The following is a 23,178-nucleotide window of genomic DNA, read 5'->3' as shown; positions in this document are numbered from 1 at the left end:
AATAACATGCACACGCAGTGCAGGGATGCAGCCAAGTGCCTGGGACAAAGTGAATTGATGACAGTGATCACAAACACAATTGCATAGCTGCCAGCAGCATCCCGCCCAAGTCAATGCCTAGGGAGGTTGCCCCCCACCAGGTATGGCTGCTGGAGGACTTTTGTCATCATTGCCATAAAGCAAAGGGTACAAAGCCATCCCAATCCCATAGGGAAAATGCCCTGAAATAGCCTTGGTGCTTCACCAGTTTCCACTCCCCAAAAACCTCTGCAGTGGATGACTCTGAGGCTGTGCAGAGGCAGTGCAATGCAAGCACCAATCTGCATGGAGTGCCATAGCCAGAGGCAAAGGAGGAGAAGTTGCAACTAGCCAAGGTAGCTCTGCTCCCACACGCAGTTGCCACTGTTGGGTGTCAAATAGGTATAGAGCAGCTCACACTACTGCCAGTACTGCTGGTATAAGGGGAGGAAGGACTATTAGCAGGTACTGCTGAATGGGTAATGGGGGTACAACGGTACTGAGCGTCCAAGCTCAGAGTCCCCATGACTATAAAAAAATATCTGTCTTAGTACATATGAGGAATCAAGTAATTAGAAATAGAATGTGTGTTGTGCAGACTTATTTTTGCCTTTTACCATATTTGGTTACATAGTTAATATTGCCAATTTTCTATTGTGAGTGGCAGGGCTTCATGCTCTTTGGGCCCAGAGCCCCAAGAAGTCTTAATTCACTCCTGCAAAGATCCCTTGAATTAAATGAAAGCAGTATTAAAATCAGTACATCCCTCTGTAGTATAAAAGTGAATTCTTACTTTTTCCTCATAATGTAACCTGGATGGAGACTGACCTCCCTCTAAACCATTAAAGTTTACACACCACCAAAACTGGATTTGGTGAGCCAATGATTGACTGTGGTAGATAAGTCTTAACTTTTCTACATGACACCATGTTTGTTTCATATTTGGGGGGAAAAAAAGGTTGCATGGGAAAAAGTTATAATTTTATAGGAAGAAATAATAAAAATAATTTCCAGAAATCTATATACTTTTTTAGATGTAATTTCCAACTGAAGCTCCAAATGGTCATAAACTTACATATTCCTGCAAAAGCACAGCGAACACTTCCAAAAATTATACTGATTTTTTAGTTCAAGCAGTCTAGTCGCTGAGCAAAATAAAATAAAAAAAAATGAATGGGATTGGATGTGAATAGAACATTATCCATAGTGAGATATCAGACTGTAAATGTTGATTAGAATGAATATTTCCTATATCCCTGGTCTTATTCTATTCACAAGTTAAGAAAAATAAGCAACTTTGAAACAGAGTCCATAAAGATGGATACAGCAATGACTCTAAATTTATTCTTTTTAATTAGGCTATCCATGACAGTAAGTACTTTTGGCAAAATATCATGTAATAAATAGTTGATAAATTTACAAACATACTTTAATAAATCATCATTACAATAACTTCATAACTGTTGATTTGTCAACATAAAAAAATATGCTTCTCCATATGGTCTAGTTTCACTTCTGTAATTTTCAATCTGATTTCTTTATCCTGTTTTAGGTAATTTAAGTTTAGTGCCTCAGATGGCAAGTGCAAGCTAGTACATGGATGTGGACTTTGAAGTAGGATTAAATGTTACATTCAACTGTTTACTTTGATGCAACCTCATACAAAAAATATTTAGCTGTTTCATTAATTTTCAGCCTATGCAATTTTGAAAGCCATACATTTCATGTGCTGATTCTGAAAATAAACTGTTAAAAGCTTATCAGGCTCTCTCCTGTTAAGAATACATCAAGACTGTGCAATAACAAAATATAGTATGTTTACTATTTTTTTTTACATTTCATAGCTAGCTCTAGATTTATGCATTACTACAATTACTTGATTCAAATATGACCCTGAATTTAAGACAACACCCCAATCATTATATGATATATACGGAAAACATATAAATTTGTTAAATTTTTCAGGTATACAATCTAAGTACATCGGAAGGTTGTCTTGAATTTGTTCCCCTCCATTGCTACAGAAAAGACAGTTGTATTGGGGGTGGTGGTCATATGGCCCCCTTTTCCTCTGCTCCCCCTGCCCAAGCTTTCCTGCCTCCTGAACCCCTCCACATCCCACTCCTCACAGCTTTTAACCATCCTTCCCCCAATCTCTGCCTCTTTCCCCCGACCCACTTCACAGTCTCTTTCTCCTCTCCCCCGCCACTCCCCAGACTCTGCCTCTTTCCCTGCCACTCCCCACAGTCTCTGCCTCCCCCCCTTACTGTCAGATGCTGCTCAGGCTCCATTCTTTCCCTGGAACACAGCTCATGGAAGCTCAGCCTTTCCTGGGCCAAGCAGCAGTGGCAGTGTTGCTAATTGGCCAAGTAGAGGATGGAGTTTCGATGTGTTTTGTGCGTGGGAGGGAATCCAACCTGAGCTAGAGTTGAACTGTGCCTGACAGTAAGGGGTGGGGAGTGGGAAATGGGGGATGGAAGTGGGGAGGATGGGGCAAATAGATGTTGTCAGTCTGACTCTAACCATGAGCCAGGCTCAGGGCCAGAGTCAGAGCCACACCAGCTGCCTGCCCTGACCCCCTCTGCTCTATATGCAAATTTAAAACAAGGGGCTTCTCCCCCACCCATGCCGTCTGTAGGGGAAAACTTGTTTTGTATTCAAGTAAATATGGTAAATACCCTGCTTTCCTAACCACTGTAGTCTAATCACTCATTCCACTTGATCCTCTGTTTTCTGCATGTCCTTTCACAGCATCTGACAAAATAAACTTTGGTTCACAAATCCTTATGCTGTCTCTCTAAATACATATGTTATGCCTATAAAGGTTCATAGCTACCCGGCCTTCTGACTGACTTCGTACTAGCATGGCTAACTACCTCTCTTTAAAATACTGTTCTCAATTTGCTCATGGCTGTCGCATTAAAACTTCTCAACATGAGAAGCTCTACATTCTTTGAGGGAAATGCTCCAGTCTTTGGAGATTCCCACAGCACTAATACTAATCCACTTGAATGGTCAAAATTGTATTTCTTTTCTGGGTTGTTCAGTTGGGGTTTTTTTGGTGGATTTTGCACAGTCACATCAGTAGGATTAAACTTAATAAGGAATTTCATTTCAAGTACCTACTTATAAGGATTCCAGTTTGGCCAAAGCCACCACTCTCAGATAAAGTATGACCAAAAAAAGTTAAATATCCTTTCATTTTTTGTGTGTCTCATCTTCTTAACATAGCATGAATTAAACTGTGTGTGTATCTATGGCCTTCATCTATGTAAATAATTAGAATAAATTAACAATGAAATTAACTCCATAAAAACACAGTAGTGAAAATACTTTCCTCATAGCATCAACTCTTAGAAATGGAGAACAGATCCAGGTTAAAAATGAGGTTTGTTTAAATCCTACAATGATGGAAAGTGGAAAAAAAATCACTTTGAGTATTTAATACTTCTAATCTACTAGTCAGCATTTAGAATGGCAAATAAATTTAGTGATAGTATATTGGGGAATATTAAGTACTACAGCCAACAAAGCTGAAGAGTCCTATGACATCCTGTCTACAGTTGATACCAGAACAGTTGAATTAAGCTGCTTTACACACCTGTTCAGAACAGCTAATTCTGTTTAAATGTTGCAGTATGTACACAATGCTATTCTAAATAGTTTATTTTATTTTTCCCTTAGTTGCAATACTTTCTATCCTATAACTCGCCCACTCTCAGGAGATAGGGCACCCTAAAGATTCAGCATAGTTCACTCTGGGGAGAAGACTAATTGAACTCGAGGGGACTCTGGCTCCTAATTCTCATTGTCTTCAGTAGGAAGTAGGCATCTAAATTCTCTTAAGGATCTGGACCATTGTCTACAGCTGTACTGACACCAAGGCCATGGCAGGCATTTGTTTTTAGTGCTAAGTTCTGTGAACTTTTAGTGCTAGAGAGGTTGGGAGCTAGAGAGCCCAGGTGTTCTAGATCCCTGGTTGGAGAACTACACTGGTGAGCTCTTCACCCAGGCAGAAACTAGAAGGTCCCTCTTTGGACTACCCCGTGCCCTTACTGAAGCCAAATGACTGACAGTCTGGTGATAAGAGGGGGCAATAGGCAGCTGGCAACTGCCTTCATTGGAAGAAGGGAGAATGAGCAGATACCTGAGATCCCAAGTGCCCTCAACAATTGAAATGAATGCACATTTGTTCTAGTTAATGTGGAAGAAAAGGACAAACTGTTATGCTGAAGAGCCAGTTCTCTGACACAAGAAACCTGTCGAAAGGCTGTGCATTCACATTTTGCCAGCTGTATGCCCATTTTTTTTTTTGCCAGGAGAAAGCTTTTCTCTAGCCACAAATGTAATTCCTGTATGTAGCTTAAATAGCTGAAAATGGCATCTTTCTGTGTGAATATAAAGGTTAATCTAGTGCAACTTATCTAGTGTAGGCAATGTCCACAAAATTAAGTGATATTTTCTTTTACCTACAATATAAACAACTTTACATTCCTAAGTGAAAATATTAAAATAGTCTCAGATGATACACAAGCGGAGAGCATTCCCTTTCATAGAAGAATTACAAAACAATGTTTTGTTGCCAAATACTTGCCAAACTAAGGCTGAGAGGTGATCTTGTGGCCACCTACAAATTCATAAGAGGGACACAGCAAGGGATCAGAAATGCTCTGTTCAACAGGGCGTCTCTTGGGTTAACAAGGAACAATGATCACAAACTGACAGAGAGCAGATTTAGGCTAGGTATCATTAAACATTTCTTCATGGTAAGGGTGGCCAAAATTTGGAATGGGCTTCCGAGGGAGGTAGTACTCTCCCCTACCTTGGGGGGTCTTTAAGAGAAGGCTGGATAGGCATCTGGCTGGGGTCATCTTACCCCAGCACTCTTTCCTGCCTAGTCAGGGAGTCAGATTCAATGATCTGTTGAGGTCCCATCCAACCCTTGCATCTATGAATCTATGAATGTTGTTATTTCAGCTGATTTACTGGCTTCTTTTATTCATGGAGGTCAAGAATTGCTGTTTCTACTTTAACTATGAAACACTGATGATGCAGACAGAAGTTAGTTTGTCACACATTTGGCCCCCTAAAAGCACTCTACAGCCATGCCTTTGCAGAAGAGCACAGCTGCAGAGCACTTTAGAAGTGTCCAGTCTCGCATTCTGAACCCTCATTACATGAGGCTTCAAAGCAGAACACCTTCATTAACATATCAGTACACGCCAGGGGCAGGGTTGGGTGCAGGGCTCCAGTCCACCTAACCCACCCTCCAGCACAGGCTGGGCAAACCCCAGGCAGAACTCCCTCCCTTCCCCTCCCATTCTGAAGACAGCACCAGAGCTGGGGAAGGGAAAAAGGGGGCGGGGGGAGCAGAGAGAGAGGCTGGGGCTAGAAGAGAGCAGCTGCAGAGATACACAGCTGCTCCAAACTGGAGTTTGATCCCCCGCAACCTCCCAGACCCAACAGTGAATATTTGCGGGGTCAGGGGAAATGCTGTAACTCATGGTGCTGACTGCAAAGTGTCATGAGTTACAGCAGGGAGCTGCACATCTTTTAGGACCTGGAGGTCACAGAAAGAGGTAATACTTGCCAAACTAAATAACTTAAGAAGTACACTGAAAATGCCAGGAAAAAAAGTTAAGCTACTCAAAGCAGATTTTTAATTAAAACTGCATTTATGTTGCATGGACCACTGCAACTTGCTGGACCTCATAATCTGATAATACAGCAACATTAAAACTCTGTCCTGTTAGAATTTACTTATGGATTAGAATTTGCAGAGTAGTTGTGAATTACAATTCTGGTTGTTTAAAAGACTTCCAGTAAATGGAAATGCTGCCAATGTGCTTCAGGGTCATTTACAAATATCCGTGTCCGTTTTTGACTTTTTATTTAAATAAAGATACTTAATTGTGGCCAATAGGCATGTTTAAGAAAAGAAATGCCATTTGCATCTCTCAGTGTTCAGTGGCCATGTGACTTTCCACAGTGTTTATTTACTGTTGTGGCAGATTTTCAGCTTTATATACAGCACTTAACTGGCAGCAATAAAGAGTAATACAATATCTCAATTACACCACTTCAAGTGAATGTTAACACTCAAAAGCAGTCACAGCTCTGGAAGAGACACTGAAACCTGCAGTCATTTCTTTCACTGGGCAGCAGTGAAGTTCTGCCTCTTTCATTTATAAGTGGCACTAAGTGAGAGTAGATATAGCCCAAACAAGTCCAGGAAAATGCCTTTCAAATCAAAACAACAATTAAGCAGATAATTAATTGTCAACAAGTAGAATGGCTGTACAGGGCTCATTTTTGCTTTTAGATACAGATCCGAGTTAGGGCTACTCCAGGGGTGGGCAATTATTTCGGGCGGAGGGCTGCTTACTGAGTTTTGGCAAGCCATCAAGGGCCACATGACAGGCAGCCAGGAGCAGATCAATATTAATTTTCTAAATTTTTAGGGGCCCGAAGGGCTGCATAAACTGGCCTGGTGGGCCGCATCCAGCCCACGGGCCACATTTTGAACACCCCTGGGATAGTACCAGGAGAACATCTCTGACATCCCTCAGAGCACTTCCTCTGTTGCTGCCTGCTGCACTAAAAGGAATAGTTCTTAAAAAGAGCAAAATATAATCCTCCCCAAATGTGCACATGGAGATGGCAGGTTGGATAAGCCACTACAATACTCCTTCCCACCCACTTGTTCAGTGAGATGATCATTTCAGGCACTCTTTTTTTCTCTCTAATTCAGTGCCCAAATCCTGAACTTATAGATGTGTGGTAGGACCTTTAACAGAATAACTCACATATTTAAAGTTAGGCATTGATAAAGTCTTTGCAGTATAGAAATGGTTTCCTGTACATTGTAGCTCTTCACTAACCCTTTACCTTTCAGGGTTGATTCTTTAAATCTTTATATCTTCTAATAGAAATTACAAATGATTATAAAGGAGAATGACAAAAGTGAAGAAGTCAAATCTGAACGGAATATATCACTTTTTTTTCTGTACCTGTATTCTTGCAGGAAAACTTTGTTTTTTCATCACACAAGCGAATAGTTCCATTACAGCCTCTCTCATCACTGCCATCTTCACAATCCTTTTCTCCATCACAACGCCACAATTCAGGAACACAGTTCCCATCAGGGTTACACTGAAATTCTTTCCCATTGCATCCTCTAGGAGAGGGAGTTTCTTAGATGAAATAATGAAAAAAAACCAGGGTTAACTATATTGAAGGTCTTGATCACATGCTTTTGTCCCCTTTAATTGTATCTATATAGACAACTCTGTACCCATTATAAGGCTATCCAGCAGGTTATTCAGCTAACTTTGGAAACTCGTATAATGCAACCATGATTTTTTTTTTGGTTTTAAACTAAAACAAAATCTCATCTTTAATACCTCATAGCAGGAGAAAAAAGGTTGCATGAAACTGTTCAGAGATCATAAACAGTATATATCTAACTGCAATTAAATTAAGGTAAAAGTTGCAGAGTGTCGCTTTGTTATATAAAATATGTTCCATATATGGAACAAAATAAAACAAAATACAGGTAATCTGTAATGATTTCAATTCTTAGGGCTTTCCACGACCCTCACTCATTTAAACTGTTTAACTCTACAAAGCAAGAATAAAGAAGAATGCTTAGATTTAAGGATGTGGATTGAGAGATTGTTAAAAGGTAGAAAGTAAAGGGCATGGCTAAATGGTCACTTTTCAGGATGGATGGAGGTCAAAAGTGAAGTCCAACAGGAATCTGTGCTGGGCCCAGGTTTGTTCAACATTTTCATTAGTGACTTGGAAATAGGGGTCCACAGTGACATATTCAGGTTTGCAGATGAAACTAAATTATTCCAGGTAGTCAACTCGAAGCTGATGGAGAACGGCTGCAGAAAGATCTCACCAAGCTTAAAAAAAAGTGGCAGTGGAACTTTTTGAGTTGACAAGTGCAGGGCAATGCACATGGAGAAAAATAACCTCAACTGCAAGGACTTACTGCTGGGTTCTGAACTAGCTAATAACTCAGGAAAGAGACCTTGAAGTCACTGTAGACAGTTCTCTAAAAAAATGTCAGTTTAAATGTGTAGCTGCAACAAAAAATCCAATGGCTGAGATAGATGCTAGAGAGAGATGGATGCTCTCTTTCTATAGCATCCATCTCAGCCACTGTTGGAGACAGGTTACTGTGCTAGATGGGCCATTGGTCTGAACCGATATGACACTTCGTACATTCTTATACTGAAATCAACTCCAGAGTGACTTAGAGAAGCAGAGGCCAGGATGATAAAAATATATTATAATGTATTGATATGCGTGTTACAGAAAGTCATTTCTTCACTCTATTCAGCACTAGTGAGGCCCACCTGGAAGATTTTGTCCACTTTTGGACACTATACTTCAGGAAAGATGCAGACAAGTTGGAAAGAGTCCAGAAACAGATATCATCAGAAGTCTAAAATATATGACATACATGGAAAAGTTGGAAGAACTCACATTTCTCTTCTCCAGAATAGACTGAGGCAAGATTTGATACATTTTTCAAATGGAAACAAGGGCTGTTATAAAGAGGACGGTGATCAACTATTCTCAGTGTTCACAGGAAACAGGACAAGTAGTAATGGGGTTAGATTGCAACAAGGGAGATTTACATTAGATACTAGGAAGAATTTTCCAACTATGAGGGTGATTAAGCACTGGGATAGGTTACCCAGAGGGGTTATGAAATCTCTATCACTGGAAGTTGTTGAGTGCAAATTGGACAAACGTGTCTAGAATGCCCCTGCCTTGAACAAGGAATTAGACTGTGTGACCTTCTCTGGTATTTTTCGCTCCTATTTTTCCATGATTCTATTATTTTAACCTTTCTTCCTAAATTTGCATTCCCAACCAAATTTGACTTGCTTGCTCATATGAATAATGAAATAATGGGAACCATCTACAAGACTGAGGCAAAACAGAGTTTATCTACTGCTGCAAATTCATTTTTTTTACTTGATTTTTTAAATTCACCTTTACAGAGATTATTAGCCTGGAACTAAATTCTTGGGTGTAGAAATTTCAAGTTCTTTATTAATAATTCACTGTATTTTGATACTTACATACTTTTTTAAGACAGGAAGGAATCCGTTTGCAAAAAGACGTGCAGCTAACTAATTTGATGTCCTAAGTTTAAGAAAAGATCATAATGCTACCTTTCCCCAATGCTACGTAGAAATTATACAGGGGTATTTTTACATAATCCAACAAAAGTGACATGAAGTATAGGACTTGAAAATAACTATGATAAAAAAATAACTACCTTCAGGTCTTATCTGTGAACTGTACAAAAATGTACCAGTTGCCCCCATAGGCATGCCTGAAACTTTCTGTTTGTCCTCATAAAACTAAAGGCAACTGAATGTTTCAGCTTCTATCAAGTTTTCCATAGTAGCTAAAAAATGTTTCAAAATTCTCTGCATAGCTTTGCTGTGAACTAGGCTTAGAGAGATGAAATACATTTGATGAATACAAACATGAACTCTATAATTAATGTTATGCCAAAAGTAGTAAAGTGTCATTACTGTGGTTTGATGTCATTATTTAAATCCAGCTAAATGTGCATATAGCATTATTCAAAATCATTTTAGCAAATAATAATACAAAGACAGTGCTAGAACAAGAGCAGAAAAAACAGAATGTGTCAGGTTTTTATCTCTGAGCTTGGCTAAGCAAAAGATATCAGAAACATAAATTAATGAGATAATATAAGACAGAAGCTTTTGGAATAGGTGGGGGGTGAGGAAGAAACCTGCAGAGCCTGCTAAAGAGCTTGAAGCAGAACTACTTATATGATCTTAATGTATTTTACAGGTAACCAAAATTGTTTATACAGTTCATGTTGGAGGTTCAGCTGCCAGTATATTAACAGTGATTCAACAAACTATGTAATCTAATTCAGTTTATGTATATTTACTGCTATCAGATATCCATGCCAAGCTTTTTGGAGGCCTCTGAGCCAAAGTGCAAATGAACTTTTTTGTAGGCAATTAATATAACCACCAAGAGCATTAGTTAAGGAACGAAGCTAGGAAAGTTATATCCACACCAAGTGAAAACAGATAAGAAATGACTCCCTATGCTGAATTACATTTTGCCAAAGACTTAACGCTTTTCTAATATATTTCAAGGACCAGGGAGGGAGAAATTTAGACCAGTCCTCTTGGGCCCTAGAACAAAGAAATTATAAGCTTAGCCAATTAGAGAAGAGAGGAAAGTACGTACCATCATGGGTAAATGCTTCCGTGAGAAGAACTACTTAACATCATTAAAGGAGAAATCTAAAAATGGATGGATTACAGATGCTAGCAATCAAGAAGAGGACTAGAAAAAAAGCAAACAAACCTGTGGCTTCCCCAGGGCTCTCTTTGTTGGTATTGCTTAGTAACTTATATGTACGAAGAAGATTAGCATGTTCCTACTGTGACATGGCACTTGGTGCACCTGTCACTTCAATAACAAAGGCTGCCTAAGAAGCAGCCTGCAGGTGGCAAGGGGGGCTGATTAGGGAGTCAGATCTGACTGGTTGGGCAGAACCTGAGCTGGTCAGGCAGTCTACCCCTGAGTGCCACTGAGGAGCTCCTTATAACCTCTGAGCTGGGGCAAGCAGCACTGAGCCCAGGAATGGGCCAGGCCTTGCAACAGATAGGCCTGGGAACAGGAGCGGGTGAGCCCATAGCCGGCGGGGCAGCCTTGGAACAGAGAGGCCCGGGGAGAGGGGCCAGGGGCCCAGTGCCCAAGAACAAAGAGGCAGGCAGGCCTGGGAACAGACAGGTCTGGGGACAGAGGTAAGGGACCGAGAGGGCTGGTGATGAACAAGTGCTGGTGGCTGTGGAAGGGACTACAGGGCAGGTATGGAGGTCCCAACTGGCCCAGTGGGAAAGACAGAAGGGCCAGAAGCATAGGGGGCATGGGGTTCAGAAGAAGAGAGCCTGAGCCCATTCAGGGGAGCATGGGGACAAAGCAGGCCTTGGAAGAGATAAGCTTGGGGCCCAGAGACAGCATGAACCTAGGAAGCACTAAGTACTTGAGAGAGAGTCTGGTGCACTGATGGAAGCTCCAGTACCTGGGGCCTGCCAGAGGGCAGACTTGTGCTAGCAGATCATCTGTGAGGCATGGGAGCAGGTACTGGGGATGGTAGAGCTCACAAACTAGTCTCTAAGGCAATGACCATGAGCACCTGTGGTCCTAAGAACATGACCAGACTTGGGAAGCCTTGGGGCATCCTTCCTTTCCTCAGAAATGAGCAACATCAAGGTGGGATGAGCAAGTAAAGGGGAGGGAGCCCCCAAAGGCAGCCACATTGGCAAGGGCCAAGAAGCCGCCAGGGGACATCGTGACCAGCCCTGGGACAGGCACTTGCTGAGCTTACCAAAAGGAGTCTGAGTAATAAATCCTGGGCATATTTTTCATAAGTGAAGGCAAAGTTTCACATGCAACAAGGTTTACTGCCACTTTAAGAGCTTGCTACAGGGTGTCCAAGGTAATATACATATTCTTCTGATTTTCACTTATTCAGTAATAAATCTTTAAATCTAAAAAGCGTTAGGTATTTCTGTTTTACGTATACATTATAGGACCTCATGGACAAAGGGATAAAGCCTTGAAAACACAGTGAAAGTACCCATTTAAACTATCGTTGATAGAATAAGCAGGACTAAAACATCAATTTTCAAAAATCAAACAGCATTTTACTCGTTTCAGTCTTTCTTGTGCAAGTACAGGAAGACATGCAAACACCACAGTGAATTTATTAACTACAGAATGAAAGTTCATTTTTAGCGGTGCTCTCCACATTTGAAGATGCACTGTATTCTGTATTTCTTATTATGGAAATATTTATAGGAAATTCTTATTTTATTATATTGATCTGAACAGCTATGTAAAAACAGATATTGCAGTTTAGTGGATGGGATGTTGCCTTGCTTAGTGTGTCTTTAGTCAGCATGTATCTCTGTTAACAGGACAAGAGTCATGTTTAGGGTAATTCAGTGAAGTAAAACTGTCAATGTTGTGTTCAATTTATTTCAATAAAAGACAAGTTATTTTTAATACATCACACTTCCACAGTATGTTTGTATTAGCACATTACATCTGAAATTTCGAAAGCTTGTTAAAAGCTGTGAACCAAATTGTCCCCTGGCATTTTTAACAGATATCCTCTAAAACTGATCTTTCCCTTGAGCCTGAGACAGAGAGAGTATGAGAAGGCAATGGCATGGTCTGACCCAGCCCATCATCTTCACTTCTCTCAGACCCTCCAACTTTGTTCTCACTTTCAGCTACCTTACTCAAAGCCAACATTCTCCATATCCTTCAGCTCAATCACCTGGTTGTCTGATTTCCAAAAGAGTATAAGAAAAGTTCCTTCTTCACAAAAGAGAAAGAATAGAAGAGAATACAGACAATTTACTCAGCTGGGAGGGCAAGGCTATATTGGCTAAACAGGCATAGAGGGGAGAGGAAGACAGGACCAGTCTGCTGTAGTTAGGTGAAAAAAGGAAGCTTGGGAATGATTCACCTGGTGGAAGAGTGAATGTGTGTCTAAAGGGATAGCAAAGGAATCATAAAAATATAGATTCCTGAATTCAGACATACTTTGAAAATGTAAGAAAATAGGCTTTTGTTTGTTTCTTAAATTGACGAGCAGTGGGGCTTTTTTCTTCCTTGATTACCTGTACGTTTTAATTGAGATAGGTATAATTCTCTTGCTAAAACCTGACTTTCCTGCTAACCTAAAAAAGACCCCAACACCCCTCCCCCCCCAAATCTGCAACCTAAATTTTCTCTCCCCAGACTGGCTGTCAGGTCTGTTCTCTGTTTCCAAGATGCAACTCTTTTCTCCCTTTAAAAAAAGCAAGAAAGCTTCTCAATCATGTTATGAAAAAAGATGTGCCCAATTTTAAATATCCATCATCAACTATTTGTACAAATTATTTAAAATGCTTTCATTTTTCCAGTGGTTGAGAAATGTTGTGACTAACTTATGCTGAAGCTTTAAGAAGGGATTAAGCAAGAAAAGAAAAACAACTAACCTCCTTTGGTGCAGTTTGTTTTGGTTTCATCACTGAAGTCTCCACAGTCGTTGTCACCATCACAAGCCCAGTGACCTGGGATACATCTGCCACTAGAACATCTGAACTGATTAGCAGAGCATGAGTGAACACAGCCCAGCTCATCGCTCCCATCCCCGCAGTCATCATCTGTGAATATTCATAGTTTAAGATGGGCTAGCTTTAGCCACTCAAACATTTAAGTTGAACAATAATTTCATGAGCAACAGTTAAACATGTGTGCAACTGAACTTGTATTTGCTGTTTTTATACTTAAAACATCCCAAGGAAAAACAAAACAAAACAAAAACAGAGAAATGATAGTGTGTGAACTGCTACATATATTTTGCCCTCTCTGCTGGATTATGGAAGAGTTACTCATGTTAAGGTAAGAGATCCCTTTCCCTGCCTTAACTGTATCTATTGCTGCTCTTTATCAGTTGTAGCTGTGCCACTGGTGTCCCATGGGCCACATGAGGCCCTGAAGGGGTAACCTGCAGCCCACAGGCTCCCAATCCAGGCACCACCCCGTCACCCTTCTACTGCTGAGACTTCCGCGTACCCCAGGTTCCCCCTCTCCCTCCTCCAGCTGCTGCTTTTGGCTCTTGCCCTCTGCGGGGTAGGGCATCATGGCCTGCACACCTGAAGGAGCCTGCAACCCAGGGTACTCGGGATGGGGGTGGGGGCCGGTGGTGCAGTGCAGTGCAATGCTGCAGGGGGGCACCTCCTGCTCAGAATCTGGACAGCCCCAATCTAGTTAATGGACCTGTGTTTTCATGTTCCCAGCTCTTTAGTTCTATCCTCAAGGCTTCCTGAAAGGGACAAAGCATCCTGTAAACTCTTCATGTTATTTATCTCTATATTAGATTTATATGGTGTACTTCCCCCATTCCTCCTGCCAAAAAAAAAAAAAAAAGCTGCAGGTGGCTTACAATAAAAGATAACATAACTTACAAAAATAGAATAAAGTTTTAAAACTAAGGATAACAAAACAACCTGCCCCCAAAATTAAAAGTTTAAAAGCTATCCCAGCCCACCTTGCTTCCAAGCTCACATTCAGAATCTCTACAAAATAAAACATTTTCTTCCCATCCCTACCAACTCTTCATTTTAATTCCCTTGCCAGTTTGGGAAACAGTCCACAGCGTACACAGATCATTCACCACGAGCCTTGTTAAATCAACTGAAAGGTGCCAATTGCAAGCTGATAAAAAATGAAGCCTGGCCCTACAGGATTAAGAATGCAGGGGATTCACATAAAGAGTAACGGAAATGTGATTATATGCACCTCTTTTGTTCACGGATCATAGTGATCCAGTTCAGTTCGATTTTTATAAGAAGGGAGAGAGGTGATGAAAGCAGCACAGGGACCTAGCTGTAGCCTGCAGTTCTGGTTGGGATACTTTATGAAAGCTCAAGGGGAGCATGTGTGGAAGTAAATAGCAGCTGTATATAGGTTCATAAGCAGGACATCTAGATGCTGTTTTCAACCTAGAGGGAGATACCCGTCTGGGCCTAGCAGCAGGCCACAGAGACTGAACTGAGATTGGTTTCTTTTGATATTATGTTTAATTTGATTTAGCGAATGTCAGTCCCTTAGTTAACACTCTGGTTTTGTGACAGTTTGGTTTGAGGGCGGTTGGCTGTGCCAGAAAGACAGTCAGGCTCCAAGAAAGGGTAGTCCCAGGGAGGACACAAGCTGGAAAGAAAAAAGAAGTAATTCCAGGGAGAACAGATTAGAGAGAAAGGAACTGCTCCAGGGAGAACAAACTGGAGTCCGAGGAAGGACACAGGGAACAGCAAGGGCACAATAAAGATTGTTTTTCTGGAGCTGAGCAGTCTGCTGTTCTCTCTGGGATGTTGGCACTCTGATCCTCCACCTTTAAAGAAGAAAATACTGTGCTACGAGAAGATCAAATAAGCATTCTGGGTTGGGAGGTGCCATGGATCATGGCAGCCAGGGACGAAAGGAGCCAAGGTCCCAAGCCATGGACTTGCCCCCTCTGAGCCACAGACTGGTTTGACTGGCTTCAAGGGATCCATCAAGAGAGAAAAACTGAATAAGGCTGCTCTTTGGGAAGTCCTGAGGCAGATCACAAAAACCATGTGATCTACAACATGCCATTCCTTAATGTCCCTCTCAAGGCTGTATCTCCTCCTTCTCTCACAGGCTCTTCCACCCACTCTGGACTAAGACTGGCCAGCCTAGTGTGGACTAGACTGGAGATGTTCAGTTTTTGGTAAAGGAAGGCCCATTTTGAAAGTAAAAAAAGGGTAGAATTGTTTCAATGTAATATAATGTTGGCCAAACCCTACTGTGCGGCTAGAACAGAATTTATCAAACTCTTTAGACTCAAGGCATCTTTGTTAGATTTAAGGCACCTGTTGGAAAAAGCAGCTTAGTTTTCACTTATTGGTTGATTTAGAAAGACTGAGTGGTTTTGCTGTTGCAAAAAACCCAGAAAGACTACAGCAGGTCAAAATGTTTTTAACACTATAGATTCCTATTTGAAATCTCTGGGCTTATTTTATGAATAGGGCCCCGAGAAAAATCACAGACCTCTTGTACAAAAATTGCAGCACGTGTGCAGGTAAAGTATCATTTTTCATGAAATATTCATGGAATGACCAGAACCCATTTGCCAGGATCAGTGGTAGTTCTGTGAATATGCTGTGAAAAATGATACTTTACCTGGGCACGTGCAGCAGGCAGGCACACACCATAGGTGGTCGAAGGCCGGGGCTAACATGGCTTGGCACCCCAAACCCAGCGCAGCACGAGGGCTTGAGGGAAGTCTGGACACAGGCTCTGGGTGGTTGCAGCAGGGTGGGGAGAAAGGAACGGGCATGCACAAATAGACACAGAGCCTACAGGCAGTTGGGATTGCAGTCAGATGGTGTGCAGAGCACTAACCACCACAGCAGGGAAGTCGGGGAAGGTGGGCAGATCAAAGCCTCCACAGTGAGAGAGGGAGTGGGGCAGAAGCGGGGGCAGGGGTTGCAGTGAATGGGGCCCCAGGGTGGGTCGTGGGATGCTTGGAGCCCGGGCGGCATCCAGGGGTGAAGTTGGGCTCCCACCACTGCTCACACCTTGGGAGAGGTCTGGAGGGCACATGCCCCCTGGATTTGTGCACAGGGAGGAGGCAGGCTGCCGATACAGGGTGGGCTCTGCATGCCTCAGGAGCCGGCTGCCACGCACAATGCCATGCGCCTGCCACGATGCCACATTCCTGCTCCCAAGGTAGTGGCAGCAGGGCACAGAGCCCAGCCCACAGTGGCAGCTCGCTTCCACCCCACACACAAATCTGGGAGGCACAGTGGCGGGAGCCCACCCATGCCCTTGAACGAGCCACCTAGGCTCAAAACATCCCAAGACCCACCCCAGGGCCCCATTCACTCTATCCCCTGCCCCTGCTTCTTCCCCACTCCCTCCCTAACTGTGGGGCCTTCGATCTGTCCCCCCAACACATATCTCTTCCCTGACTTACCTGTTGTGGTGGGCGGTGCTCCGCATGCTGTCTGGCTGCAATCCCGGACATCTGCAGGCTCCATGTCTGTCTGTGCATGGTCCTCCTCCTCCCCTCTGCTGCAGCCACCCAGAGCCTGCACCTGAGCTGACCTGCATTTGTTGAGACTAAGCCACATTAACCCTGGCCTTCTGCCACCTATGCTCGTGACCCTTAAAAATTGCAGCATGGGGTGAATTTCACTATTTCTGCACAGTCCACAAATCACAATTTTTTCAGGTCCCTACTTATGAATCATGCTTGCACACTTACCAGTGCTCACATTATGTGGTACCTTAAGGCACCCTTGTAAGCATCTCAAGGACCCCTATGTATTGTGGCACCCTGGTTGAGAATCATTGGTCTATAACCAGATTATTGGAGAAAAAGAGAATCGGATTAGTATGTAAATAAGGGGATAAATAGAGTGCCCTTATTACTTTAATGATTTCAGTTACTATATAACTGCCGGATGGGAATGCCTATATTCTGACTATGATTATCAAGGGACGGTGGAAAAAAAAAATCAATAAAATAAATTCACTCAAGTATTGCATACATGTTCAGCTAAAACATACGCTGTGATGTTTGGGAGCATCTGTCTATGGAAAGAGCATTATGTTTCATTTTATGAACTACTGCATGATGGAATGCCTCACTGGGTATAAAACTAGTCCAGTGAAGTCAGGACTGGTGTCAGCTCCACTGATGGGATGAGAGAGATTTTGTATCTGAAGGAGCTTCTGCTGCCTGCCCCTGCCCCTGCCCCTGGTATGGGGCTGAAGCAGCTTGTGTCCATGCTGCTTGGAGAACTAGAAAGGGGTGTGCACTGTTTGGCATGATGTAGATACCTGGCACCATGCAATGTGTAGGGCACAAGGGTGCTGCCATGGTGCAACGGGGGTGCCCATCACATAGTGCAGGGGAGGCAGGACACTTGCAGCATGGCAGAAGGCCCACAGTGCAAGCAGCCTGGGGGGTATATGCCCCCTGCAAGGATGTAGCAAGGGGGACCTGTAGTCTCTGGGCATGTAGGACTTGGACATCTCTGCCTTAGAGGATTAGGGCCAAAGCCCAAAATATGCTCAAGAATGATAGGGTCACCGAGGCCTGGAAATATATAAGCTACTTATTGTTTTGTCTGCAACTGTATATTACTTGGGTTATCCAAGTAAAATGATGCATATTGATTCTTCAACTACCACTCATTCCTAGAGGCACAGTTTGCTATTTCAGTACCCTGGGCAAAGTGACAAGGATGTGTGCCAGGGTGGGTGGCAAAGATTTACCTGTCACAGAACGGGCTCTGATTACTGATGCTGAGACAACAGCTTGGGCTTCCGTGGCTGCGGTGGGGAGAAGCTCCCTGCACGCTGGCCCCACCACAGCACAGCACAGGCTCCTCAGGTGCTGCCATTCTTGCACCCCTCTAAAAGTGGAACCTGGGGCTGTTGCTCCCATCTTTTGTCCTAGTTACACTACTGCTTATTCCTGATGAGGTATAGCGTAGTCCCTAAGATCAGAGCTCTGGGAAAGCCTTGTTTATAATATCAGTGGCTTAAGCGACTGGGGAGGAAACATGAGTACTTGTTCTAGGAGTTTAGGAAAACTGAGTTGCAAGGTTTCATGAAGGGATAATAGACAGAGAGTCTGCACCAGGAGTGTGTTAAGAGAGGCCAAGGAAAGAAAGTGCCAGCACCTACTCAGATGCTAAAGAACGCGTGTGCACTGTGTAAGGTTCCAAAAAAGCTACTTAAGTCTGGCTGGACCATACCAGAGAGGGGACATATTCCTGAGGTTATTCTTTTCCTTTAAAATGTTCTGAAACCTAGTCATTTCATATAATATTTCACCATATTGCTTTCTACTCAAACACAATGTGGTATACTTGCAGCAATGTTCCTATTTGACCCCAAGAATACTGCCCATCTCTACTGCATCATCCTAGTTATATGACCTCAGTTTCATAGCTTCATATCTTAGGTCACTAAAATAAATCTACCACACTTACTTTTTGCTGGGCTACAAGCTTGATTTACCATATCAGAGGGAAATAATGAACATTTTTTTTTTTTTTAATCAGAAGAACCTGAGGTCCCTAATCACATCGCTGAAGATTGAACATTTGGTACTTGCCTGAGTCACAGTGCCATTTGCTGCTAATGCATCTTCCATTTTTGCATACAAACTGAGTTAGTGATTCACAAGTTGGGAATTCTGCGGAAAGTGTGAAAGTGTCCAATAAGAAATGTGTTAATGGTTGCATCAGCATTAATGCGTACCCCACGTATTATTAATGACCCCCCTCCCTTGTATATGCATAAACATTCAGAAAACCTTTACAATCACTTGCATTCATGTCAAATATATGCATCATAATATTAATGATAACATGTAGCCTGATAGTCTCAAGAAATATTGGATTTTAATATTTTTAACATAAAATATGCCATGTCATAGTTTGGCTGCTGGCAAAAAATATGAGATGGAATAATTAGAAAATGAAGACAAGTGATAAAAAAGGAAACATTAAAAATGCATATAGGAATTGCGAGCTGGCAGTTGTATGACAATTAAAAAAATCAGCCTTTACATATGGCTACTATGGATAGTATAAATTACTGTCACCAGTCGTTCGAGGAGCAATGAACAATTTTGATGTTGGAAATCTACAAGTCCAGTGTTCGTACAAAAAAAAGAAGGACTTGTAAAGGTGTATAAACCAAGTCAGAAACACTGAAAGTACACTTGCCCGCTACCCACATTTTAGGATGCATTTGGTCAATCGCTCTCTTCAATGCTAGGGCAATGAACAAGTGCTGTTCTTGCTGTTACAGCACTGATTTCTGTCCTCACAGCAACATTCTGCAACGTTCCTTCAATCCTTTCAGCAGCTATGCAGGGTGCATGCAGATGTTCCTGGGACCTTGTGGCAGGTTGTCTGTTTACACAATACGGGCCTTTATTTCCCTGGGAAAACGTGCCCCACAAGACGCAGCATAACCCATTGACCAAGCACAGATATAAACAACAAACACTTATCTCAAACCTGATGGTCTTTTCCCAGATCCTGAGAGGGTGCTCTAACTCAGTGCTACAGCTCTCCTTCTCTCTCACCTCTCCTTCCTAGCAGCCTTTCCTCTTCATCAGCCACATCTCCTCCTCAGCTGCCCCAGTCCTCCTAAGCAGGAATGCAATCTTTCCTCTGCTATGTGCAGGCTGCTACCAGCCTGATCTACGATTGCACGGTTTGCTCTAAGCTGTGTGATCATAGATTGGGTCCTGCTTGTGCACACATTTGCCCGTGCCAGAAGCGGTGCCAGGAACACCGTCTAAGCTGGGGGCGGGGGGTCAGGCCCTAGTTAAGTCAATGTAAGTGTAACGTTTCCATGTAGCTGCAACATCTCCTGTGTTTTCAATTAATACTGTGCTTCAAGCTAGTAGAATTTTGAAATTTTACAAAACTGTATTATAAAGAATTGTATACTAAATTGTATACCACATCTCAGTTGACACTGAATCATAAAAATATAGGGCTGGAAGGGGCCCGGCGGTCATCTAATTTAACACCTTGCTTAAGACAGAAGCAGCCAGCTGTTTGCCTGCTTGCACTTAGCAACTTCTAAGGATGGAGATTTCACAACCTCCCTAGGTAACCTTTTCCAGAACATAATCACACCCAGAGTTAGAAAGCTCTTCCTAGATCTTCCTTTTTGTAATCTTCCTTTTTGTAACTTAAGCCTGCACAGAGAATAGTGATCACCATCCTTTTCATAAAAACACTTTTTTATTTGAAGCTTCAGTCTTCTATTCTCCAAACTAAATAATCCCAGTTCTTCTTTGCACTTCATGATTTCTAGACTACTGTCACTTTTGTTACTGTCCTCTTCCCAGTCTGCTCAATGGTATAAATACAGTCTTAAGCACTTTCCTAGTGAAAGACAGAAACTCATTTAATGTAAAGGCTGGGGTGGGGGAGGGGGAGCGAAGGGAACACTTACAAAGCATGCCATTTATTACATTAACAAATGCAATTTCTGTTTTTCAATTTATATTCCTGTAAAATTCTGCTTCAGGTTCTCGTGCAAGAGATACTTATCCATAATGCCTTAGTACCATAGATGGAGAAAGCATATTGATGGTTTGTACAGATTTCCTTCCAGTAATAAAGACTACTGGTGTGACTACAAAAAACTACTACAAGTTACCTGAATTCTTGTTGAACTGTTGCAACGTGAATTATTATATTTATCTCCTGTGTAGGAATTTTAAAAAAAGCTTACTGCTTGCATAATCTAAAGTGAGGGGGGAGGAACCCAACTGAATAGATTGCAATGCTTTAAAATGAAAGCGTTTCTACATGAATACTGCATTGGCAGTCCTCTGTCAAGGACTATTACTACCTCAGTATGAATGCTTAAGTGGAAGTAAGGCATGTTTAAAGTAAATAATGAAACCAACTGATCAAATGTTCCATTGTAATACAGCCAGGACCTACAAAAAATAAAAAATTAAGTAGCGACAATGGGAGATTACGGTAGCAGTACTTTAGCACTGCGACTAGAAGGGAATTGTTTAGGGGTTGTCAAAAGGATGCTAACACAAATGGGATGAAATTATATGTAGAACCCTGAGAAACAAGGACATTTTCACTTTTCTAAGACAATGAAAAAGCCTCCCAGTAAACATTGTAATTGCTATATCCATATAAAACCCAGCTTCAAATCTGCAAACACACAACAGGAAATAACCTTGCAGTAGCAAAGGGATTGTTCTTTTAAACAAACAGTATGCTCTCTTTTATGCTACTCATTTAGGACTACTATCCTAGGCTTGTTCTAATCACTGAATTTTTTTAACTTAGTTTTCCTTGTGTGCTGCCTTTGCATGTGAGGCAGGGATGGCTGTTACTTGAAATTTGATATCTTGTAAAAAAGCTATGAGGAAGCAGTAGACTTAAGCAGAATTACAGATGAGGCAAACAGGGATCAGAAGAGGTGAGGCAGCTGCACCTAGCAATCAATAAAATTTGGAGCTCAGAGAGAGTATCAAACGACTGAAAAGAAGCAATTATTGTTCTGTACCATACAAGGTGCTAGGTAGTACAAAAGTACAAATTCCAGCCATCACCGGTTTCTGTTAAGTCCTGGAGAGATCTTTTTGTTGCCTAAAGAGGTCTTTTTTCCCCCTCTGCAGGGAAGAGCATGATTGTACCAACCATATATTTGCCCTGGGACAAATAAGAAAGGTGTGCTCATGACGTGAAAATTAGTTATGGATGTGCTTCATCTTTTCATGCCAAACAAATTTTTATTCAAAGCTTTTTACTATCCATACATGGTGCACGAATCAAACTAATATCACATGCAACTAGTGTATTAAAGCTGGATTCCACTTTTCTTTCCCATTTTTTGGATGCCTATCCCTCAGTAACTTTATTCTCTATTATGTTCACCTGTCTGTATGAGGCACAGATAAAGAGACATGAACTAATTAAAATGAATTGTGATGGGAACTTGTTATCTTGACATCAAATTCTGAGTTCTTTACAGTCAAGATTTCCTTGATGAATTTATTTATGAAGGAAAGCATATCTTCTCTCTCTCCTTCAGAGAGATGCACTGACTTTGTTTTCTACCTTCTTTACCCAAATTATCTAATGTATACCGTACCTGGGTAATTTCAGAACTTTTTGCTGATTTGAGCTTGAGTTATAAATTCTCAGTCTTCAGTGCCCCTGTTTTAGTATTCTCCTTCTGAAATGTTTGTTTCATGCCCTCTATGTCACATTTAAGTTTTATGCTGTTCTGCCAAATCATCACCTGAACTGAATCAGGATTTTTCCTGTATTTCATTGAGCATTTTATGAGGGTTGTGTTGCGTGTGCATGTGCATGAATGTGTGGTGTTGCCACTGTTAAGGTTTTTTACTTTCAGCTTTTCCATACAGCCTTCCCACCAGTTAGAGGGCGTAGGATATGAAGGACTTATTTCACACAAAATTGAGGACAGGCAAATGCTAATTTTAAAAAAAATCACAGTAATGTTAACTTTGTTTTACCCTCCTCCCAAGCTGCCTTGATTCTTAGAAGTTGCTGCATCTATATTTTGAATCAGGTGGCATATATTAAAATGACATTGTTGGGAGATTTCTGATGATGACCACCACAGCTTTCAAGTGGCAGAACTATGACTTTAAGTATATGGAAACTGCTGAATCAATAGGGGGAGCCAAAGTTATTCAAATGTATGAGGGATAACACAGTTTACGAAGAGAGTTTTGTCATGGTAAGAACCAAAAATAAGAGAAGAATCCATCATTTTGCCTTGTACAAGCATACTGAATATGAAGAATACTGTACATTATTTCATAAAAGTATGACTGGTAAATGAATGCTTTTTGACAGTCAGTATCCTACTGGCAAGTTCACGCTTGGAATCAAATTGTAATACAGAATAAGAAGTGAAAGATTAATTAGGTACATTGCTACTTTTATAATGTTAGAGAATGAAACCACCAGAGAATTAATATGTGCAGGAAATGTGTGAAATGTGATCAATTGA

The 23,178-nt window shown here is 41.7% G+C and overlaps 1 protein-coding gene across 1 annotated transcript in view; it reads right to left on the bottom strand.

Moving 5' to 3' along the window:
• Nucleotides 1-23,178, bottom strand: part of LRP1B (LDL receptor related protein 1B) — a 1,602,836-nt gene that overhangs the window by 627,372 nt on the left and 952,286 nt on the right. Inside the window, exons 19-21 of the mRNA XM_090045827.1 lie at nucleotides 18,752-18,832; nucleotides 13,092-13,259; nucleotides 7,029-7,211 (exon numbers count right to left, since the gene is read on the bottom strand). Of these exons, the coding sequence (XP_089901953.1) occupies nucleotides 7,029-7,211; nucleotides 13,092-13,259; nucleotides 18,752-18,832 (432 nt within the window). The remainder of the gene's footprint in view (nucleotides 1-7,028; nucleotides 7,212-13,091; nucleotides 13,260-18,751; nucleotides 18,833-23,178) is intronic.

The sequence above is a fragment of the Crocodylus siamensis genome, chromosome 4 (genome assembly GCF_052110815.1).
Source record: "Crocodylus siamensis isolate JL-2025a chromosome 4, ASM5211081v1, whole genome shotgun sequence".
Lineage (NCBI taxonomy): Eukaryota > Metazoa > Chordata > Crocodylia > Crocodylidae > Crocodylus > Crocodylus siamensis.
This window is presented reverse-complemented; position numbering and strand designations above follow the sequence as displayed.